Source organism: Sorex fumeus, unplaced genomic scaffold (assembly GCF_029834395.1).
Source record: "Sorex fumeus unplaced genomic scaffold, SorFum_2.1 ptg000122l, whole genome shotgun sequence".
Taxonomy (NCBI): domain Eukaryota; kingdom Metazoa; phylum Chordata; class Mammalia; order Eulipotyphla; family Soricidae; genus Sorex; species Sorex fumeus.
The window spans coordinates 39667048-39689526 of record NW_026606179.1 but is presented as its reverse complement, the minus strand read 5'-3'; the positions used below and the strand labels follow the sequence as shown (position 1 = coordinate 39689526).

Below are 22479 nucleotides of genomic sequence, written 5' to 3'. Positions count from 1 at the left end.
CCCTTTCAAAGATGGTTACATAGAGACTGAGGAGGAGGACTGCTGACGTGCAATCTAACGGGTCCTCCAGGGCACACACTCGCCAGGTCCGGAGTGGGAGCTGGAATGCTCGAGCCACACAGAGATCTAGCGGGTGTGTCAGGGACTAGGGGAGGCGCTGCCCACACAACCACCTCCCCCCCACTGAGAGGCCTGGGAGCAGGGGAGGAAGGTGGTCCCTGTGGTGGTGCGGATGAGGTGCCCGCGATGGAGTGGGCAGGTGGGAGAGAGAGCAGATGCCCGAGCGCGTGAGACCGACAGGGAAACGCCAAGTCAGGACGTGTTTATTTGTCCGGGAATGGGGAGCAGCAGGAACAGTTGTGGCTGGTGGCATGGCAGTGAGGCGGGTGCCTGAGAGGCCAGTGGCTGGAGCAGACACATCCCCCAGCCCCGCCCAGCAGGGAACACGCGCCGGAGGGTCACAGGAACTCCAGCAGGCGGGGGTCCTTGCACAGCTTCTCCTCCAGGGCCATGTACTTGAGCGGGGCCAGCTCCTTGTGCCTGGGCCGGGGAAAGACAAGTGGTGGGGTGGGGTTGCCAAGTAGAGGGTCCCCGGGTCCCCAGAGGTCCACCCGGCCAGCCCGGCCCCTCACCGGTTCAGCCGCTGCTCCAGGATGCGGATGCGGAACATGGCCTGGGAACAGTAACTCAGGTACATGTCCTCGTCCTCGGTCGTCAGCGTCATCTGGTTCTCCTGGTACCACAGCTGCTTCTTCTGGAGCTCCTGGGTCTCCTGCGGGCCCAGGGAGGGGAGAGGAGTACTGAGGGGGGCTCATGCCCCCACCCAGCGGCCACTGCCCCGCCCTGGGGGTGGGGGTCACTCTGAAATCTGAAATCATGCTCAGGGCAGGCAGGGACCAAGGTGGAGACCGTTCCATGGACACCTGGACAGGTCACTGATATTTCCAAAGCCTCCAATCTCTTGTCAGCATGAGGCACATACACAGCCCTCCCTCCTCCTTTGTAAAGAGAGGGTGAGATGATGCTCAGGAAGATGTGTGTGTGTGTGTGTGTGTGTGTGTGTGTGTGAGAGAGAGAGAGAGAGAGAGAGAGAGAGAGAGACCAAGAAAAGCGATGACTAAGATGTCATAAACCACCTGCTTTCTCCCCTCCCACCACTGCCCCCGCCCACCCTCCATCACTGTTAATCCCTTCCTCTGTCTTTGACACATCCAATCATCCACCCACATTCTGGTATCTCTAGGTATCCATCTTTCATCCATCCATCATCCATTTCTCCATCATTTCTCCGTCCATCTCTCCATCATCCACCCATCATCCACCCATCCCTCCATCATCTATTCATCCATTCATCTCCCCACCATCTATCCATCATCCATCCATTATCTATCCATTCATCCATCTCTCTATCATACATCCATTCATCTCTCCATCATCCATCCATCATCTACCCATATCTCCATAGTCTAATCATCCATTCATCTTTCCATAATCCATCTATCATCCATCCATTTATCCATCCATCCATCATTCCATCCATCCATCTCTCCATCAACCATCCATTCTTGTATCCATCTTTTTCATTTTTGTTCCACTCCCAGCAGTGTTCAGGGCTTACTCCTGGCTCTGCACTCAGGGATTACTCCGGGCAGGTATAGGGGACCACATGGAGTACAGGGATTGAACTTGGGTCGGCCACATGCAAGGAAAGAACTCTTCCTGCTTTGGCCCTATCCATCTGCCGTCTCTCTCTCCACCTCTCCTTCTATTCCTTTGCCCTCCCTCCCTCTCTCCTTCCAGGCACTCATCTGTCCATCTCTCCATGCACCCTCCCTCCATCCCACCATCCTAGCTCCCTATCATCCAATGATCCAGCTTCCTCTCCACCGCATAGATCTGTTCACCCTCCATCCTATCCTCCAGGTCTCTGTCCATCTTTTCCTCCCTCCTATCACCCATCTGCTATTTCTCCACCTATTTCGCACATCCTGCCAGCCTTCTACCCCTCTGTCTCTTCATTATCCATCCATCCTCCTGTCCCCTGGGTGGTTGGGAGGAACATCATCCTTCCACGCATCCCTCCCTCCATCACTCCATCCTGCTCTCTCCCACCCGTATATTTCCGCCTGATGAATAAGAGAAAGAACAGCTCAGTCCATTGCAAGCCCCAAGCACAGCCCGACGGACCCCCGGTTGGTCCCCCGCAGGCCCGTGAGATGGAGAGAAGCTATTCAGAGGGCGGTCCCAAGGCTGCCCTGCCCGGCAGACACACTCACCTTCTCGAAACGCGCCTGGATGAGGTTGGCCTTCTCGATGAGCCGCTCCTTGAAGTCACTGAGGCACTCGTCCTTGACGTGCAGGGCCTGCCAGCGAGTCAGCTTCTCCCCGGGGGGCAGCTGGGCCAGGAACGGGGCCAGGTAGTCCAACTGGGTCTCCACCTGCCGCAGGTGCTCCTCGTGCATCACGCGCTCCTGGTGGGGGGGTTGGGGGGGAGGAAGAAGTGGTGAGATCGACCGGGGGTGCTGCCGTGGCTCTCAGCCCGCTGCCGTATCCCGCAAAAGCAAGACTCAGGGTGTCTGCATCTGCCTGTCCCCAGGTGCGACCCTGGCTTCCCACCCCAATGCCACACGCACAAAACGGAACTGCCGGCACCCGTTCCTTTCCCTCATTCACCCCGGAACCTCGTGTCCTTTGGGAATTAGGACACAGGTCCGTGAACCTGTGACGATGTGAAGTCGGGACCTGTGTCCAGGGGGTCTGAGACCATAACACCTTTTTTTGGGGGGGGGAACATTTTAGGTCACACCTAGCAATGCTAAGGGGCTTACTCCTGGCTCTGCACTCAGGAATTACTCCTGGCGGTGCTCGAAGGACCATATGGGATGCCGGGAATTGAACCTGAGTCAGCCGCACTCCCTACCCACTGTGCTATTTTTCTGGCCCCGAGACCCCAACATCTAATTTCCTGCTCCCTCTCCCCCCTCCAGCTCTTCTCAATAATCTCCTCTTGCCAGGAAGAGGGTTCAGAAGGGGCCAAGAGAGAGTAGGTAGATGGGGTCCCTGAGTTTTCATGCTCCAGGCCTCAGGGCAGAGCTGGTTTGCTGGGCTGCAGGCCCTGGAAGAGCTTCCCAGGGGGACATGGTCACAATTTTATTTTATTCTATTTTTTTCTGCTTTTGGGTCACACCCAGTGATGCACAGGGGTTACTCCTGGCTCTGCACTCAGGAATTACTCCTGACGGTGCTTGGGAGACTATATGGGATACTGGGAATCAAACCTGGGTCGGCTGCATGCAAGGCAAACGCTGTACCCGCTGTGCTATTGCTCCGGTCCCGTGGTCACAATTTTAATTCTCCCCCTTCTTCACCTTCCACAACCCCAACAGACACACACACACACACACACACACATACACACACACACACACAGAGTTGAGACCCGAGCTTGGCCACGGCCCCAGGAGGGCCATGGACAGCTGGCCTAGATCCTGAGGGCTCTCTGGGTCGAACTACAGCGAGAAGGACCATAATGGGGCCCCATAACACTGCTTCCGGCCGAGTCCTGGCCTGGGCAGGGCAGGGGGTGGGGGGTGGGGATGCCCGGGCAGCGCCAGGCCGGCGGGAGCAGGCAGAGGTGCTCACCATGGCCTCCCGGTACTCCTTGCTCTTGCCGTTCCGCTTGTTGTCGTAGATGGAGACGGTCAGTTTGTGCTCCTCCTCCTCTTCCTCACGGAGCTTCAGGATCTCCAGCACCTGTGTGGGGAGGCCAGGCGGCATGGGGGGGCTTTCCAGTGAGAGGGAGGCAGCACCCCGCCCCCCGGCCCCCGGCCGGGTGTGCGCCCACACGCACCTCCACCTCGGACTCCCAGGCCTGGTGCCGGGACTGCTTCTCCTCCTTCTTGAGCTGCATCATGGTCTCGTACTGGTACAGGAGCTTCTTGGTGTGCTCCAGGGGCTCCACCTGGGACCCCAGATGCCACACGATGCAGAGGCAGCCGGGGCCAGGGGCCAAACCTCAGCCCAGGTCTGAGCTTTGTGGTGGTGGTTTGGGGGCCACCCCTGGCAGTGCTCAGCGGTTATCCCTGCTCTGCACTCAGGAATCACCACCGGGGCAGGGCTCAGAGGACCATCTGGGGGGCTGGGATTGAACCTGCATCAGCCGTGTGCCAAAAAAGTGCCCTCCCCTGTTGGGAGGATCCTCCCAGGATGGGAGAAGCATGCTGAAAGTAGTCTATAGACCGAACATGTTGGCCACTCAATGCCTCTTTTGCAAACCACAGCACCCCAAAGGAGAGAGAGAACAAAAGGGAATGCCCTGCCACAGAGGGAGGGTGGGATGGGGGGGGGAGGGATACTGGGATCCGTGGTGGTGGAAAATGGGCACTGGTGGAGGGATGGTGGAGGGTACTTGATCATTGTATAACTGAAACCCAAGCACAAAAATTTGTAAGTCTACAACTGTACCTCATGGTGTTTCACTATTAAAAATTAAAAAAAAAAAAAGTACACTCCCCACCCCATACTCTCGCTCTGGTCCCTTGGCCCAAGTTTGAGCCATGGGAGCTCAGGGAAGTCACTTCAACTCTCTGGGTCTCAGTTTCCTCAGGCAAGGAAACAGTGATCAGGCACCAAAGAGAAAGTGTCATAGGCCAGAGAGGGCCTTCTCAACACACAGGTGCTTGGGTTAGCCCAATACTTAGCACTGCCAGGGGACCCCCTCTGAGCACTAAGCCAGGAATACCCTCTGAGCACTAAGCCAGGAGTAGCCCGACTGGTATGTGGCCCCAAACACAGCAGCTACTGATACTATGAAAAGAGGAACCAGAGGGCCTGAGGAGGAGCAGGGAGAGCGAGTGAGGGTTTGAAAGCAGACCCAAGGAGTGAGCCTATTGGTCCAGGTGTGTGTGGCGGGGAAGGGAGGCAGCCTCGCCCCCTGCTGGCAGGTCGGGGAAATGCAGCGGCGTCTCGGCCTACAAGATTGGCTTTCTGGGTGGAAAAGTGGGAGGGGGTCGTGGGGGAGGGAGGTGCTTCCCCCCCCCCCAACCTACCCAGGGGCTGCAAAGAGATGGGAACCCCGGCTGGAGCTCTGGATTTTTCCCCCGCCCCCCGCCCCGAGAAATCCAGAGATGAATTTCTGGGCGGCAACCCCGAGCTTCCATCTGGAGTTGGGGATGGGGGCGCGGCTCCTCACCTCGTAGCTCACGCACATCTCGGGCGTCATGATGATCTTGTTGCCTTTGCTGTCCACGTCCAGGCGCCGCAGGTACTCGCGCTTGGACGTGGTGATGTGGTCGTCGCGGCAGTGGAAGCGCAGCTGGATGCGCTCCTCCGGGATGAAGAAGGTGCGCTCCTGCACGTCCTCGTCGGCCGGCACGGCGGGGTTGCGGGAGAAGCGCTCCGTGATTTTCTGGGGGGGGACCGGGACACACGGAGGATGGGAGAGGGAGATTCCTGCGTGAGTGTGCCCAGTCCCGACCCCCAGGGTGGGATGGACGACCCAGGGCTCACACAAGGCAGGTCCTCCTAGCCCACCCACCAGCGGCTGCTCCTGGCCCCCAGAATCTTCCTCTCTCGCTCCCCCCAGATTCTGCCTGCTCTCTTCCAGGCACCGGGGCCCCCTACCTCCCCAGGACTCTGTATTCATCGAGGGTCACACACACACACACACACACACACACACACACACACACACACTACACCCCCCACACCCACCCACACTGTTTTTTTCTCTTTTTTTTTTTTCTTTTCTTTTTTTTGGGGGGGGGGTCACATCCAGCAATGCTCAGGGGTTGCACCTGGGTCTGCACTCAGGAATTACTCCTGGCGATGCTCGGGGGACCATATGGGATGCTGAGGATTGAACCCGGGTCAGCCACGTGCAGAGCAAACGCCCTACCCGCTGTGCTATCACTCCAGCCCCCATACACCTTCCCCGGCCCCCCCCCCCCAGGAAGGAGGCACACCTGGCTATGCTCAGGGCTTACTCCTCACTCTGCTCTCAGGAATGACTCCTTGTTGTACCATATGGGATGACGGGAACCAAACCCAGGTGGGCTGCAGACAAGGCAAGCAGCACCCTACTCTCTGGACTATCTCTCCAGCCCTGCACACATCTTTTTGATCAAATTCGAAAAGGCTCTTAAAAACCAAACCTGTGTGGGGCCAGAGAGATGGTACAGTGGGTAGGGTATTTACCTAGCACGCAGCCGACCCGGGTTCGGTCCCAGGCCTCCCATATGGTCCCCCGAGCTTGCCAGGAGTGATCCCTGAATGCAGAGCCAGAAATAAAACCCTGAGCATCATCCACGTGTCCCCTGCCCCCCCCCAAAAAAAAACAAAAACTAAATGAGAAAGCTAACCCTGCGAAACTCAAATGTGAAATAGCCAAGAGATGCCATTCTAAGTTACAACTGTTTTCCCCTTGGTATTTTTCTGTGTTTCCTAAATGTTCAGTCACAAGTGGGTGCTTTGTAGCACCGTGAGGACATGAGACGCTCTGCCTGGGTCCAGGGACCGGGAGGCCCGTCAGACTCGAGGCAGCCCTGGGAGGCTAGGTGCTGAGTAGAGCACTCGGGTGCTGTTACCGGTTGGGAGCCTGGGAAGCTGAGCCCCCGACAGATAGTGCGTACCACTACGAACCGGGGGTTCGACTCAGAGCTGTTCCCCGGCGGTTTCTTGGTCCGGGGCCCAAAGGTGACGTGACGGTAGGTGAGGAAGTCGGACCGGCCCTGGTAGTGCTCCGTCATGGTCCTGGGTGTCTCCTCCCGCCTCACCAGGCCGTCCACACGGGCCGACACATGAAACTCCATGACACGGTCCATCTCGGGCTGCAGCGACTTGTAAGCGTGCACTGCGGGGGGCGGAGAAGGGGGTCTGGAGAGGGACGGTGGGCACCCAGAACCCCACTGCCCCACCACCCCAAGCAACCTGGGAGCGATAATCAGATTTGTGACTAGTCCCCGACTAGCTGGGTACGGAAGTGGGTTCCAACCTTATTGTTCTGTTTTTGTGTGTGTGTGTGTGTGTGTGTGTGTGTGTGTGTGTGTGAGGGGGGGGATACATCTGGAGCGATAGCACAGCGGGTAGGGCATTTGCCTTGCATGGAGCCAACCCGGGTTCGATTCCTCCATCCCTCTCGGAGAGCCCGGCAAGCTACCGAGAGTATCCCGCCCTCATGGCAAAGCCTGGCAGGCTTCCTGTGGCATATTCAATATGCCAAAAACAGTAACAGCAAGTCTCACAATGGAGGTGTTATTGGTGCCCGCTCGAGCAAATTGATGAACAACGGGAAGACAGTGCTACAGTGCTACATCTGACCATGCTCAGGGCTTACTCCTGGCTCCAAATCACTCCTGGATTCTCAGGGAACCATAGGGGATGATGGGAATCGAACCTTGGCCAGCTGTGTGCAAGGCAAGTGCCCTCCCCGCTGTACTATTGGTTTGGTCCCCAGGTTCCAGCCTCACTCTGTGTCTGATTGAGAGCATGCGTCAGCCACCTTTGTCAGATTGTGGCCTCTTTCTGGCTAGTTTCCTTCCTCAGGCCTCCTGATGTACAGGGCAGGCCTCGAGTTTCATGCTGTGGCCCCTCATGATTCCAGTTTCCGCCTGTGGACCCTTGGCATATCCTGGGGTGCCCACAGAGAGCCTGGGTCTCCTGGCTGAGAACCTCTGGCAAAGACAGTACTAAAGGGAAGAGATGTCGCATGCATTTTTTTTTTCATCCTTGCCTGGCTTTTGCTCAAGACATTTTTTTTTTTTTGCTTTTTTGGGTCACACCCAGCAATGCTCAGGGGTTACTCCTGGCCTATGCACTCAGGAATTACTCCTGGCGGTGCTCGGGGGACCATATCGGATGCTGGGAATCGAACCCGGGTCGACCATGTTGGCTGTGTGCAAGGGAAACGCCCTACCCACTGTGCTATCGCTCCAGTCAGTTTGTTAATTTTTTTAGGTCACACCCAGTGATGCTCAGGGTTTACTCCTGGCTCTGCACTCAGGAATCACTCCTGGTGGTGCTGGGGGACCATATAAGACGCCAGTGATCCAACCCGAGTTGGCTACATGCAAAGCAAACGCTATCCCTGCTGCACAAAAATTGTTACTCTGGCATCAAGCATGCATTTGTATTATTTTATTTATTTATTTGCTCTTTGGATCACACCTGGTGATGCTCAGGGGTTACTCCTGGCTCTGCACTCAGGAATTACTCCTGGTGGTTCTTGGGGGACCATATGGGATGCCAGGGATCGAACCCGGGTCTGCCGCATGCAAGGCAAACGCCCTACCTGCTGTGCTATTGCTCCAGTCCCAAGCATGCTTTTTTTTTTTTGCTTTTTGGGTTATACCCAGCAATGCCCAGGGGTTACTCCTAGCTCTGCATTCAGGAATTACTCCTGGTGGTTCTTGGGAGACCATATGGGATGCAGGGGATCGAACCCGGGTCTGCCGCGTGCAAGGCAAACGCCCTACCCGCTGTGCTATTGCTCCAGTCCCAAGCATGCATTTTAAAAGACTCATATTGATATATTTTGCTCAACTGTCATTCCAGCCTCTTCCCACAGACCTTAGACTTCCCGAAAAGGCTCTACTGTTGGAGTGAAGAATGGAAAACTCAGAAACCGAAGACCTCTCTCACGTGACTGAAGGGAACAGAAGGGGCCTGGAGACCCCCACCCCACCCCAGCCTCATGGCTATCAGCTTCCTGATAAGGTAAGGACTTTGGAAAACCAGGCTCCAACCAGTTACTGAAGCATGCTTCGAACCCGGAACCCTAGCCCTATTTTCCCCTAAGCCCAAATGCTTCTTAGCCCAGCCCCTGGCCACATCCTTAGAGGCTAGTGATACCTGCATTGTATATCAGCAAGCATGTCACATGTCGTCCTTACACACACGGACATCTTTGGCACCGCCCTGTCATGCTAACTCATGCTCCATGCGTGCTTTTTTTGTTCTTGCTGTTCTGTTTTTGGCCCACACCCAGCGATGTGCAGGGGTTACTCCAGACTCTGTGCTCAGGGACTAGTCCTGGTGAGGCTCGGGGGACCATTATGGGATGCCAAGAACCAAACCCAGGTCAACCTTGTGCAAGGCAAACGCCCTTACCTGCTGCACTACCACTCCGGCCCTGTGTTATTTTAATTTTGGAGCCACGCCCGGCAGTGCTCCTGGTTCTGAGCTCAGGGATCACTCCTGGCAGGCTCTGGGATCGAACCCAGATCGGCTGTGTGCAAGGGAAGTTTCCTACCACTGTGCTATTGTCCCACCCCTAAGGTTCTGTCTCGTTTTGACCAAACACATCATCCACCAAGTGAGGCTGCTCATCCACCCACCAACCATCCTGACCCTCGCAAACACGTGACCTCTAGGTAGGAATCTTTGATTCTCTGCTGAGTCAGGTCCTGCCCTCCCTGGCGGCCTCCCGGCCTCCACCTCTGATTGACTGTCCTGTGCCCCAACTCCTGGAAAGGGGCCTGCCTGAATGTGGCCCCAGCCTCAGTGGGGGCAGGGGGCTCAGCTCAGGCTTTCCTGGTACCTGCTGGCTCCCTGGGTTCCCCCAGCCCCCGGACTCCCACCCACCCGGGTCTGCAGGCCTGCGGGGCATTTTTGCAGCTGGGACGGGAGAGCCGAGTAGATACTTGGAGACCAGTTCCCTCTTGCAGGAGCGGCTTCTCCACCGCCCCCGCCCGAAGCCACTCTGGGAGGGTCTCTGGTGTAGGTTCCCTTCCCGCGGGCTCCAGGCCTACCCGGCTTCTCATGGACACACACCTCGCAGGGCCTGGAGGTGGCCGGGCTTGAAGTAGTCGGTGATGAGCCCCGTGGTGTGGTCCGTGTGCTTCAGCTCCAGCTTGTCCTCACGGTTCTCGAACCACTCCTTCACCTCCAGGACCTGCGTGCCTGGGGGCCCCTGGGTGGTCACTGCTGTCCGGAGCAGCACCCACCTCCAGCCCAACCCCCCCCAACACACACACACACACACACACACACACACACCAGCAGAGTCGGTGGGCCCAGGGTCCCCATGCCAGGATCCCCCCTGCCCGCCAGCCGCCATGGCTGGGCAGCTGCCCTTACACTCCAGGTCCTGGTAGGTGGTGAGGCGGGACACCAGCCCGTTGCTGTTGAGATACGGGCACCACTTCTCCAGCTTGGCTTTCCTGTAATGGATCACCTTCGTCCCCTGGGGGCAGCGGGTCTCGAAGGCTGTGGACACAGGAGTGTGCTGGGCCTCCCAGCTGGCCCTTGGGTGCGTGGGGCTGGTCCACGCACGCACACACCTGCACGCATGCCCGCCTGCGCACACGCACACACATGCACACACCGACACAGATGCATGTGCACATAGATGCATCACTGCACACACATAGACGCATCACGTATGCACTCATGCACGCATGTGCACACAGATGCATGCCTGCCTTTCCCACACCCACCCACACCCACACACTCCCAAGCAGGTGGGCCAAGCCGTTTCAAGTCCCGCCCTGCCCAGTCCCCAGGGGTCCCTGCCCTGGAGGGGATGTCGGGCCAGGCAGCAGCTCTCCAACCCCTGCCCCCACACCAAGGGGACTTGCCACTCCACGGCCTCACCCCCAGGCCTCGTACGTCCTCCCCTGCACCCCACCCTCCATCTCCTCTGTGTTTATCTGCACACGGTTCTTCAGAGAACTCAGCCTGGGAGCCACGTCCTGCACAAACAACCCTTCGTACCCATTCATCTCCCCCCCACCCCATTCCCCCCACCCATAACCCCACGCCTGGCTCTCAGGCCACCGCTCTCCTTCCCACCCAGTAGCAGCCGCACCCCTGCTCGGCCCTCACTCTGCCTTGGCGGCAGGTGGAGGGGAGTGGCCAGGGCCTCCCGAGTCCCACCCCTGCCCCCTGCCCCCATCCCAGGCCGGCAGGATCCCCCCCGCCCCCGCACACACTCACCCTCCTCGGAGATCTGGATCTGCTCCACCCACGAGGGCGGCATGTCCAGGCCCAGGCTCTCCTCCTCCTTGCCCTGCTGGGAATGGTGAGGACAGCTCAGAGGCCGCAGCAGGCTGGGTCCTCGGTTTCCCCCGGGCAGCTGCAGGCCACATCAGTAGTCCTTCTGACTGGACACAGAGCCTTGCCTCAGGACAGCCCAGCGTGCCCCGACCCTGCCTGCCCACCCCCCAACCTCCTTTGGACCCTTTGAGAGAGGGGCTTCGGGCCTGAGGGACCATGCCCCATCCCCGGTTCCACACGGTCCCCAGAGCACCACCAGGAGTGACTCCGGAGCACCAAGATGGGATTAACCTGTGGGCACCATTGGATGTGGCTCAGAGAGCAGAGACGGGGCAGGTCCTCCTGGAGCCCAGAGGGGTCTGCCTGCATGCGAGCCAGCACCGGGGCCCGGGGGCCTGAGTGTCTCTGAGCCTCAGTTCCCTGACACTGAGCAGCCCGGGCTCTGGAGACTCAGTGGCTGCTCCTTCTGCCTCTCTCTGCACACTCGCGCCTGCCCGGGAGAGGAGGCCCGATCTCGTCACGGGGCCCTCCGGCTCGGTGGTGGCACCGACCCGGGTAACATCTGCTCAGTTCCGGCCCATTCCCCGCTCGGGGATTTGTCTGCGTCTCAATTTGAGCCCAGTGCCCTTGGTTCTTTGCCATCTGAAGAAACCACGTTCTCTTTTGAAAAACATTACTCCCTTCTAATGGTCCCCAAAACAAAACTAGTTGAAGAAAGAAAGAAAAAAATTTTTTTTTTCTCTTGGTAAAGCTTTTCTCCAGGGGGCTGTGGTCTGGTGTCCACCACGGAAGACAAGGCTGTCCCTGGCATAGGGGCCAAGTCACCACGGCCTCAGGCTGCCCTGCCCGGAGCCTGTATGGAGAACCTGGCAGCTATTGTGTGGCACTGGCTTCTGAGGAAGACTGGATGCTCGGGGCTGGGGTGATTAGCACAACGGGTAGGGCATTTGCCTTGCATGCGGCTAACCCGGGTTTGATTCCCAGCATCCCATATGGTCCCCTGAGCACCACCAGGAGTAATTCCTGAGTGCAGAGTGAGGAGTAACCCCTGTGCATTGCCGGGTGTGACCACCCAAAAAAGCAAAATAATCATCATCACCATCACCATCACCATCATCATCAAACCCTTTTCTCCAAACTTCTCTCAGCCTTGACCCATCTCATCACAATGCACCTTGTGGCCAGCAGGGGGCGCCCTAGTCACAGCCAGGCAGCCTGAGCATCCAGTGAGTCTTACAGCAGAGCTCTGTGCCCAGTCCAAAGGACTTTGATGTGCGCCGCCCCCCCTCCAGCCCTCTGGCATCTCCAGAGACCCTGAGATGGAACTGTTTCCAAGCACATCCACCGGGCTCTGCCGAGTCTCCTTCTGGCGGCACAGAACCTGCTTTTGGGAGCCGGGCTCTGGAATCGCAGACTTGAGCCCCAGTTCTGCAACCACAGGCTGCCGGGCACCCGGGGCGAGCTCCTTTCCCTTGTGCAGGGGCAGCTTGAGACCCAGGCCCCCTTTTAGTGGTCGTGGAGACGGGGAGGCCTTAGCTCAGCCTCAGCCCCACAGACCACAGCACACACGAACAGGATGTGGGCAGAGAGGGAAGAAGGAGTTGGGGCCATCGAGGGGAAGATGACCGTCCACAAATGGACAGGAAACCTCAGACAGAACTGACCCTGCGGAAGGCTGGAGAGGTAGTACAGCGGGGAGGGTGCTAGCTTTGCACGTGGCCAACCCAGGTTTAATCCCTGGGACCCCATACGGTTCCCCGGAGCAACGCCAGGAGTGATTCCTGAGTGCAGAGCCAGGAGGAACCCCGTGAGCACTGTGGCCCACCAACCCTCCCTGCAAAAAGGAAACCCAACTTCAGGGACCCTTTGATTTCAGATTCTTAGTCTTTCTAGTCATGGTCTGTAGCCGGCTACTTTGGGCAGCAGCAGATGGGCACACTGACTCAGGTTGGCATGAACACACACACACACACACAACCTCGGGGGAACAAAAACTTCGAGCAGCAGGGCATTCACCGAGAGCCAAGGCCTCTGCCCTCTAGGGGAGGCCCCTGGCCAGGAGAGATGGGACAAGGAGGGAGGGGTCTGGGAACATGAGTGGGACCCCAGTGGCCAGGCATGCAGGGGGTCTGGAAGCAAGACCTCTCCGGCCTCAGGGCCCCCCGAGGTGTGTGAAGGCAGTGCCTCAGCTTAAGGTGAGAGGAAATGGGTCCCCGGATGACTGTCCCCGCCCTCCCTTCTCACCCGGGCCTCGGGGTGCCCGACCATGGAATGATGCCAGCCTGGCCAGACCCTGCCGCCTTGAGGGGTCTCGAATAGCAAGCCCGATGGCCCCGACCCAGGATCACGGGCGCAGGCCAACCTGGCCTGCAGGAGGCGGGGAGGGAGACGCACCAGGTTCTGGAGGTCTTCGTCTTCAATCATGGTCTCGTCCTCCTCCTCGGCCAGGGCCAGCTGGGGCTTGTCGGTGCCCGCCAGCATGTATTCCCACTGCACGTTGTCGCCCAGGTCAAAGACCATGTCCTAGGGATAGGGGGAAACGGGGGGCCTGGTTGAGTAGCCCTCTCACAGCCGCCACGCCCCCTCTGCCCCAGCAGCTGGGGAGGTGGGGTCCTGGTCCCCGTCAAGAAACACCCCCCGCCCCTTGGGTTGGTGGTCTCCTGAGAGGCCACGCCGTGCAGGGCGGATGGCAGAGGTGCAGGGGAGCCACGCCTCCATGCCGCTGCCGTCTGACCGTCTCGGCACCCCTGAGCTGGGGCTCTCCTGCCAAGAGGTCTCTCTCAGTTGTGGAGGGACCCCCAACCCCCAACCCCCTTATTTCCCATCCACCGCCCCTGGCAGAGCGCGCCCCTCCCCCACTCAGGAAAGAGCCCAGAGCCCAAGGGCATCTTCCTGGTCCTCACTGTGTGTCTGACCCTGGGGGAGGTTGGGTCCCCTCAGAGCTAGACTCTGGCTGGGAGGTGGGGGGTGGGCAGGCTTCCTCAGGGTGCGCCCACTTCTGGGGCCTCCTTAGCGGTATGAGCCGGCTAGACACTCTGTTTTCTTTTTTTCTTTTCTTTTCTTTTATTTTTTTGGTCACACCTGGCGATGCTCAGGGGTTACTCCTGGCTCTGCACTCAGGAATCACTCCTGGCGGTGGTTGGGAAGTGGGGGGGGGGACCCTATGGGATGCTGGGAATCGAACCCATGTCGGCCATGTGCAAGGCAAACTCCCTCCTTGCTGCACTATCACTCCTCCCCCCACACCCCCCATGCTCTGCTTTCTTCTCCAGATCAAGATGAAACAGCAAAGCCCGGAACACAGCGCATCCTCACAGCCTCCTGCCTCGCCGTGGCCCGGGTCCCAGAGCCCTTCTGAGCTTCCCTGGGCTGGGGCTGAGCCTCACCCGGCATTGCCCAGGGGCTCCTCCTGTGGCTCTCACCCCGGGACTCTCTCTGGGGACCCCCATATCTTTGTTCAGCCTGTGGTTCCCTCAGGGTAGTTTTTACAGGGTCCCCTCCAGGCTGAGTTCCAGCCACGGAAGGGGAGTGGGGTGTGAGGGCGCTGGAGAGACGCCCAGGAAGGGACCGTGGCTGGTGGCTGCCCCAGTCCCCGGCCACCCCCTGCCCCCACGGTGGCTGCGTCTCTCCACGCCGCCCCCCCCACCCCCACCAGCCCTGCCCAGCACCTTGCAGCCGTTCCAGCAGTCCTGCATGTTGATCCAGTAGTTCTTGTGGTTCCAGATGCACTCGATGCCCAGGAAGTTGTCGTCCTCAGGACTGTAGCTGTAAGCCGTGAATGGGTCGATGAAGAAGGTCTCGGGCACCTCGCGCTTCCCCGACAGCACCAGGACCCAGGAGTGCACCCGCAGGCCGTGCAGGGGATCCGCACCCTCCTTCTCCAGCTCCTGCACGGGGAAGGGGGCAGTGGCGGCCTGGTGGGGGGAGGGAGGAGCATCAAGGGCCCCTGCCCCGAGTTCAGGGAGAGAGCTGGGGTCTGACCCGGACGGCACTCTGCTGGCTGAGCCGGCCGTTATTCTCCCATGGAGCCTCCTCCCTAAGAGGCCAGGCTGGACTTCAGCTCTGGGAGGTCTAGGTGCCTGTGACCTCCCCCCGCCCCCAGATGCTGAGCTGAAAACTGGGCATGAGCTGGGAGGATAAAAGGATGTTCCGGAGGAGGAATGGAAGGACAAAGTTGGGAGCAGCATGGGAGGACAGAGAACTGGGGGTGGACGGGAGGGAGGAAGGGAGGGAGGAAGGGAAGAAGGAAGGAAGGAGGGAAGTAGGGGGAGTTAGGGGGGATGGAGCGAGTTGGGGAGCCTGGAGGATGGTGGGGCGAGGGCCACAGGCACGTCTTCAGCCCCAGGTTGGAATGGGGTGAGCCCCAACCCCAGAAACCCCTTTCACGGTGGCGGGACACTGTGGGCCAGCAACTCCTCTGGGAGTGACGTGTAAACCACACACCCTGACACGGAAAGAAGCTCCCACCCACGGGTCCCGACATGGCCCAGCAGGCCCAGGGGAGGGGGGCATGAGCTCTCCGAGTCCCGCCCCCACCGCCAGCTGAACTCAGGGCTACAGCAAGGGCCCCGGGCCCACCAGGAGCTTCTCCTCCTCCATCCTCCTCTGCTTCTCCTCCTCCTCTCGGATCGCCTTCTTCCTCTTCTCCTCCTGGTCGTGCTCAAACCTGCTGGTCAGGTCCTTGGGGGGCTTGATGGTGTACTTCTTCGTTGGCACCTTCTCCTTCTCCTGGACTACCTGCACCGGAGAGGGGGGAAGGTCAGGGTTCCCAGGCGCCGGGTGATTCTCATTCAGGGTGGTCCCTGCTGCTCCTCTAGCCCTGGACCCCCTGGCCCTGATGCAGAAAGGGCCCCAAGTGCTGCTCAGAGAAGGGGGCACGCCTTGCCACGTGCTGTTCCCACGTCTGGCCACATGCTGTCCGCACACCCTGCTAGGTGCTGTCCTCAGATGGAGGCAAACCATTGTCATGGAGGTTTCCAGTCTGATCATTGCAAGGTTTCCTGTATTGACTTAACAAGATTATGGGGTGGGCCAGAGTGATAGCACAGCAGGGAGGGCATTTGCCTCGCCCACAACTGACTGGGGTTTGATCTCCGGCATCCCAGATGGTCCCCCTGAGCACTTGGCCCCCTGAGCACAAGAGTAATTCCTGAGTGTGCAGAGACAGGAGGAACCCCTGAGCACCACTGGGTGTGTCCCACTCCCTGAAAAAGATTACTGGGAACAAGGAAGAAGAGAGAGATCCAGAGAGCACACATGTGTGCATGGCTTTGTGCCTGAGTGTGCCTTTGCATGTGTGCATGTGTGTACGTGTGTGTGTGCCTGTGTGTGTGCACATGTGTGTGCCTGTGTGCTTCTGTGCGCCTGTGTGTGACTTTGTGTGTGAGTGCATGCATGTACGTGTGTGTGCATGTGTGTGCATGTGTTATATGAATGTACAGTAGGTGGCAAGAAAAATGGGTGGGGATGAGGGGCTTGGGGAGGTTTTAGGGAATTGCAGGGGAGTTCTGGGTTTCGAGGCCTCCAGATTCCACCCCAGCTCCCGCTGTCTACCCTGGGTCACGTTTCCTCTGCTCCCCGGTGCCCACGTTCCCTACGGGCGCGGGGGCTACCAGCCAAGAGCACTACTGTGAGGACTAGCCAGGCCAGTGGGCTGAAAGCCAGATGCCCACCTACCTCTGATTCCTACTGGGGGCACTTCTCGGGGAGCTGAGAGGCCATTGTATGAGTAACAAGTCTTGGGAGTCCAAAGTGATGAGAGGCATATTTCTAACCCTTTCTCCAGGGCTGGAGTGATAGCACAGCGGTAGGGCGTTTGCCTTGCGCGCAGCCAGCCTGGCGGCCGAGCCAGGTTTGATTCCTCCACCCCTCTCGGAGAGCTACCGAGAGTATCTCGGCCGCACAGCAAAACCTGGCAAGCTCCCCGTGACGTATTCAATATGCCAAACACAGTAACAACAAGTCTCACGATGGAGACGTTACTGGGCTCTCTCGAGCAAATCGATGAATAACCGGAGGAGGACGGTGACCCGTGACTCTCCAGGACCCGGACCTTGAGACGCTTTCTTTCCTCCCGCCAGCAGAGGGCGCTCCCACGCCAGCACCCATGCCCAGCCCTTAACTACATGCGCCTCCAGCCTTGACCCTGAATCCTCCGAGGTTTGTCGTTGGGTTGGTTTGGCCACACCCAGTGATGCTCAGGGGGTCACTGCTGGCATGCTCAAGGGACCATAGAGGGTGCAAAGATCGACCCGGTCAGCCGCGTGCAAGGCAAGCGCCCTCCCCGCTGTGCTATTGCTCCAGCCCCTGAATCCTGGGCTGAATTCGGCTCAGGAAAGGTATTTTCTATCTGTGGAACAGCTCTTCGCTAAAGACAAAGAGACGCTTTGTGACGGCTTAAGCTCACTCTATGCCCCTCGGCCAACAGACAGACAGACACAGCGATGATAGGAGGGGGCCAGCTGGGCTGGTTCAACTCGGAGACCTTCCTCCCCGGATACCCCCTAAATACGCCCACCCGTCCGCTTTCCCCCTCCGTGTAACCTGCTGGCGGCTTCTTCCATCCTTTCAGAGTTTAAGTGTTTCATTAAGACCAAATGGCTCGACCACTCCACCCGCCGCCCTTTCAAACCCCTGGCTAGGAAGAAGCAGCTTCCCCACCCCAAGGCTCTCCCCAGACCCCCTCCCCACCAGGCTGTGGCCCCAGAGGACACCCCCTGTCCCACAGCCCTGCTAGCCTGAGCACTGAGCCACCTGGCCTGGCTGGCTGAGTGCCACAGGAAGTGACCCCGGGTCCTGAGGCACTGCCTGAGGGTGGCAGCTGACCCCCCCCCCCCCATCCCCAGGCCATGGCGGGGCTGGTACCTCTTCAGGCTTCACGGTGAGCGGGCACACCTCCCGGGTGAGGTCCATGGCACACAGGTTCCTGGAGGCGTAGCCGTTGACGCAGTACGCGTCGTAGCCGGCGCCGATGAGTAAGGAGCACAGCAGCACGCTGAAGTCGAAGCAGTTCCCCTTCTGCTCTCTGAGCACTGTGGTCGAGGAGTACAGGGACGGGGGCTGCCAAGGCAACGGCTCAGCACAGCCGGCCCTGCGGCCCCCCGCGGCCCCCGTGCCCGGGGCTGGCTCCTTGTCTCCACTGGGTGGGTGGGTGGGGCGTCTGGGAAGGGCGGGCCAGGCTGGTCCCTTAATATTCTGGGACCCACGGGGTGACCTAGTAGGCGGCGGAAGCTTCTGGAAGGCTGCTCTGGCTCTGGTTTATGGGCCGCCTTGCAGCCCACCCTTTCCGGTCTCAGACCCCCCCACCGTCCTCCTTCCCTTCTTTCCTTTTTTTTTTTTTTTTTTTGCGTTACACCCAGCGACGCATAGGGGTTACTCCTGTCTCTGCACTCAGGAATTACTCCTGGCGGTGCTCAGGGGACCACATGGGATGCTGGATGCTGGGAATCGAACCTGGGTCGGCCGCGTGCAAGGCAACCGCCCTCCCCACTGTGCTATTGCTCCGGCCCCTCCTCCTTCCCTTCTTGAGGTGAAGCCACAAAGCTGGTCACCTCCTTCCACCTCCTCCTCCATCCTCCCCCCCTGCAATCAGGAGAGGAAGACTCTGGGGCCAGGAGGAGCGGTGGGCAGGGGTAGGGGTGGGAGACCAGGCCTGCTGTGCGCCCTCAGGCAGGTGTCAGCCTCTCTCTGGGCCTGGGCCCCTGTCACCAGCCCAGTGGGACTCTGGGGCACACTCATGACTGCAGCCAGAGCCCAGTGGGGCCCCTGTCTGCCTCTCATGGGTCCATGAGCTGAGGGAAGGAGATCCCGGGGAGCGGGGGATGAGGGTGCGGGCCACTCACCGGCTTGAGGGGGTCCGGCAGGGGCTCCATGGAGAGGAAGTCGGAGACGAACTGGGCGCAGGTGTCCCAGTTATAGAGCTCGGGGAAGGGCATCAGGGTGGGCCGGAGCGTGGTGCTCACGAACTTCTGTGGGGAGAGCATAGCCACACTGGGAAGCTGCCCGGTGCCGCAGGGCCCGGACCCCACAGGCCCCTCACGCAGAATGAGCGTGTGCTGCCCCCCACAAACCCCCACCTGCCATCACTACTTCCCCCTGGGGGCAGCCTGGCTGGACCCCCCACTTGGCAAGGGGGACCTCCAAACCCAGCAGCAGGTCCCCAGAGCAGAGGGGCGGGTCCGGGAGGGGAGGGGGCATGTCTGGGTGCACGGAGCGAGGGTCCGGGCTCTGGGGTTGGTGGCCGCTGGGCAGGGGCTTGAGACGGGTGGAAACCCTCAGTGGAGACCAGCGCCCCCAGGGTGGCTCTGATGGTTCCAGAGGGGCAGGGTCCCCTAGCACGGCCTCCTTGGCCTCTCTCCCTGCAGGCCCCACCCGGACAGCCCCCAGTGCCCCCTGCAGGGGAAATGGGGGAAATGCGGCTTCCAGAGCAAATGAGGCCGTAGATGGCGGGGGCTGCCTGGGAATCTCGGCCCTAACTGTCTCTGTTCGCGGGCCACACGCAGCGGTGTTCAGGGCTGACTCCTGCCTCTGTGCTCCGTAATCCTCCCGGTGGTGGGGGGATACCGGGAATGAAGCCAGGTGGGGCCTCCCTGCTATGCCCCCCCCTCCCCCGCCCAGGCAGGGCTGTTTCAGATGCTGGCAGCAAATCCCACTGCCGGAGCCCCCAGGCCACTCCGGGTGGGGTACCTGTGTGACATGCACAAGGCCCTGTTTGGTTCCTGGCGCTGCGAGGCCCCCCTGGGCTCCCGAGCACTGTCAGGAGGCGGCCGAAGCTCACCCCGAGGGCCCAGGAGTCACGCCCACCAGGCCATGGGCAGATGCACTCAGAGACACTCGGACGGGGCGGTGCCCGGGCCTGCCAGCTGCCTCTGGTGTCTCTGCCCTGCCCTGGCAGCGCTGGCCTCTGGGTTGGGCACTGCAGTGGGAGTCCGACTGCTCTGGGGAGGGGCTCGGGGGGCGAGTCCAGTCCTGCTAGGCCCCTGCCCTGTGCCGGACTCAGGTGGGGTTCTGTAGCCTTGAGCTGTGCGGCCCTAAGCTTTGTCCTTTGCCTCTGCCCCCCTTCCCCTGCCCCTCCCCCTGCCCCTCCCCTGCTTCTGATTCCTCCCCTCCCCTTCCCCCAACTCCTCCCCCCCGCCCCCCCCCCCGCCCTCTCCGCCCCTCCCCCTCCTGTGCCCCTGCCTCCCCCCCATCTACCCCTCCCCCTTCCCTGGCCCTTCCCCTCCTCTGCCCCTCCCCCTCCCCTGGCCCTCCCCTCCCCCTCCCCTGGCCCTCCCCCTCCCCTGCCCCTCGCACTCCTCTCCCCCGCCTCCCCCCTGCCCACCCGCCTCCGGAGCCTTACGGGCACTTGGCACTCGTTGAGCGGGTGCAGGAAGAGCGGCACGCGGTCGGGGCACAGGTGGCTGTACTGCCTGGAGAAGTTGTCGGCCACCTGCAGCAGCCGCTCCTCCTTGGGCGAGTTGCTCCGGTAGGAGAGCGGCAGCTTGGAGGTGTCCAGGGCAGCTCTGGGAGGCGTCCTGTGGCCACCGGATAACGGGAGGATCAGACGGTGCCCCCCCGCCCCGTCCCGTGGAGCCCACCCCACGGGTCAGCTGAGCCGCCCCTGCCCCTGGCTCTGTTCTGCCCTCACTCCTCACAGCGCCCGCCCAGGACGGAGCTTCCTCCTGGGGCAGAGGCCCAGAGGGAACAGAGAGGTTGTGGGAGCAGCCCCAGGTCACACAGCTCACGAAGGGGAGTCTGACGCCCTGGTCCCCGCTCACTCGCTGGGCGTGGGGACGTCCACATCCTGCAGCTTCTTCTCCAGCTCCCGCACGGTCTCCTGCGACATGATGGTCCCCTCCCAGCGAGGCTCCGGGGGTCTCGGCATCGGTTTCTCGCCCCCGCTCGGCCCGCTCGGCCGCGTCCTCCCGCTCGGCCTGCTCCTCCTCCTCCACCTTCTCACTCAGCACCTCCATCCCGGGGACTCTGTGCTGGGACAAACGTGCCCACCACGGTCGAGCGTCAGCCTGGGGGCTGGCAGGACCCAGGATGCCGGGGGTTCAGGCCCACCGAGAAGGCGCCAGCCCCCGGACACTGAGTCCAGTCTCCCTGGGCCCAGAGCGCAGGCCAGCTGGGCGCTGGGGGGTGGGGGTGGGCTGGCTGGTCGCAAAGCCCCCTCTGGGCATTCGGGTCCGGCAGTGAATTGGAATAAAAGCCTTTGTTGGCAATAGTAAAAGGAGGTGAAGTTCGCAGAAAGGAGAGAGGGGTTGGCGCCGTCGGACCGTGGGCAGGACGCTGCTTCGCACGCCATCACCCTGGTTCGATCCCCGTTGGGTCCCCCCAGGACCGCCAGGAAGGATTCCTGAGCACTGAGCCAGGAGTCAGCCCTGAGCACTGCAGGTGTGCCCCCAACAAGTCACCCCTGCCTTTCCCAAAGGAGAAGAAAGATGGGGCGGGGATGAGGGTGAGAGAGGAGGAAATGGGGAGGAGGAGGAGGGGGGGGGAAGAGAGGGGAGGGGCAGGAGGAGGGGGAGGGGGAGGAGGAAGAGGGGAGGAGGGGGAGGGGGAAGAGGGGAGGAGGGGGAGGGAGAGGAGGAAGAGGGGGAGGGGAAGGAGGAGGGGAGGAGGGGGAAAAGGGGAGGAGGGAATAGGGAGGATGGGGAGGGGAAGGGGGAGGAGAGGAGGAAAGGAAGGAGGAGGGGAGGGAGGAAAGGGGGGAAGAGGAAGAGAGGAAGAGGAGGGGAGGTAGGGAGGGGCAGTGGGATCAGGCAGGGGCTGCCACTACCACAGCACCGGGACAAGGGGCAGCAGGGGTGGGGGACAGTCAGCCCCCAGGCCCGAGGTCAGTTTGGGGGCGGCCCAGAGAAGCCTCTGATGGTGAGAGGGTGGGGAGCGGGTTACCAGCTCCCCAAGGCTGACCACGCGGATACTCGGCCAGTGCCCGGCCGAGCCGGATCCTGGCTGCCCTCGTGGGCTGCAGGTGCCCCGGAGCGTGAGGGGAGGCATGGAGGAGCCTCCGGAGGGTGGGAGGGGGCTCTCACCACCGGAACAGGGACACAGGGTGGGCTGGGCGCCCCAGAGCCAGGGGATGACCACCAAGGAGACCAGGTGACTGCAGAGCTGAGCGCCCAGAGCCCACCCACTGGGGAAACTTGGGGAGACTCGACCTCACATTCGCAGGCAGGGTCGGGTGCTGGCACCCACGGCTCCGCACCTTCCCGGGACCAGCCTGCCCACGCCACTGCACAGCCAGCCTGCCCTGTGAACGCCCCACCACCCACATCTGTTCTCTTACAGCAAACAGGGCAAAGACCAGCAGAACCAGCCCTGTGGACGGCAGAGGGTGAGGAGGGTCCCCAAGGCAGCGGAGACAAAGACGGGGCCACCCCAGATTCTCACCGACCCCTGGTGCAGATGGGGTGGGAGCAAGAGGACCAAAGGGCCCCAGAGCAAAGGCTGGGCCCCTGGGCGCCCGCCCCGGCTCTGTCTGGCCCCCGGGGAAGGGCGCTGAGC

The 22479-nt window shown here is 60.8% G+C and overlaps 1 protein-coding gene across 1 annotated transcript; it reads right to left on the bottom strand.

The window, feature by feature from the left end:
• Positions 1-444: 444 nt before the first annotated feature.
• DRC7 (dynein regulatory complex subunit 7) lies at positions 445-20942 on the bottom strand. The gene is given in 18 exon segments (XM_056136740.1): positions 445-540; positions 633-772; positions 2277-2471; positions 3643-3753; positions 3851-3961; positions 5192-5407; positions 6630-6850; positions 9769-9897; positions 10075-10203; positions 10933-11005; positions 13387-13515; positions 14661-14879; positions 15571-15729; positions 17857-18051; positions 18834-18959; positions 20330-20504; positions 20748-20861; positions 20863-20942. Coding segments are annotated over 18 exon segments (2604 nt in total). The 3' UTR covers positions 445-458.
• Between the last annotated feature and the right edge of the window lie 1537 nt (positions 20943-22479).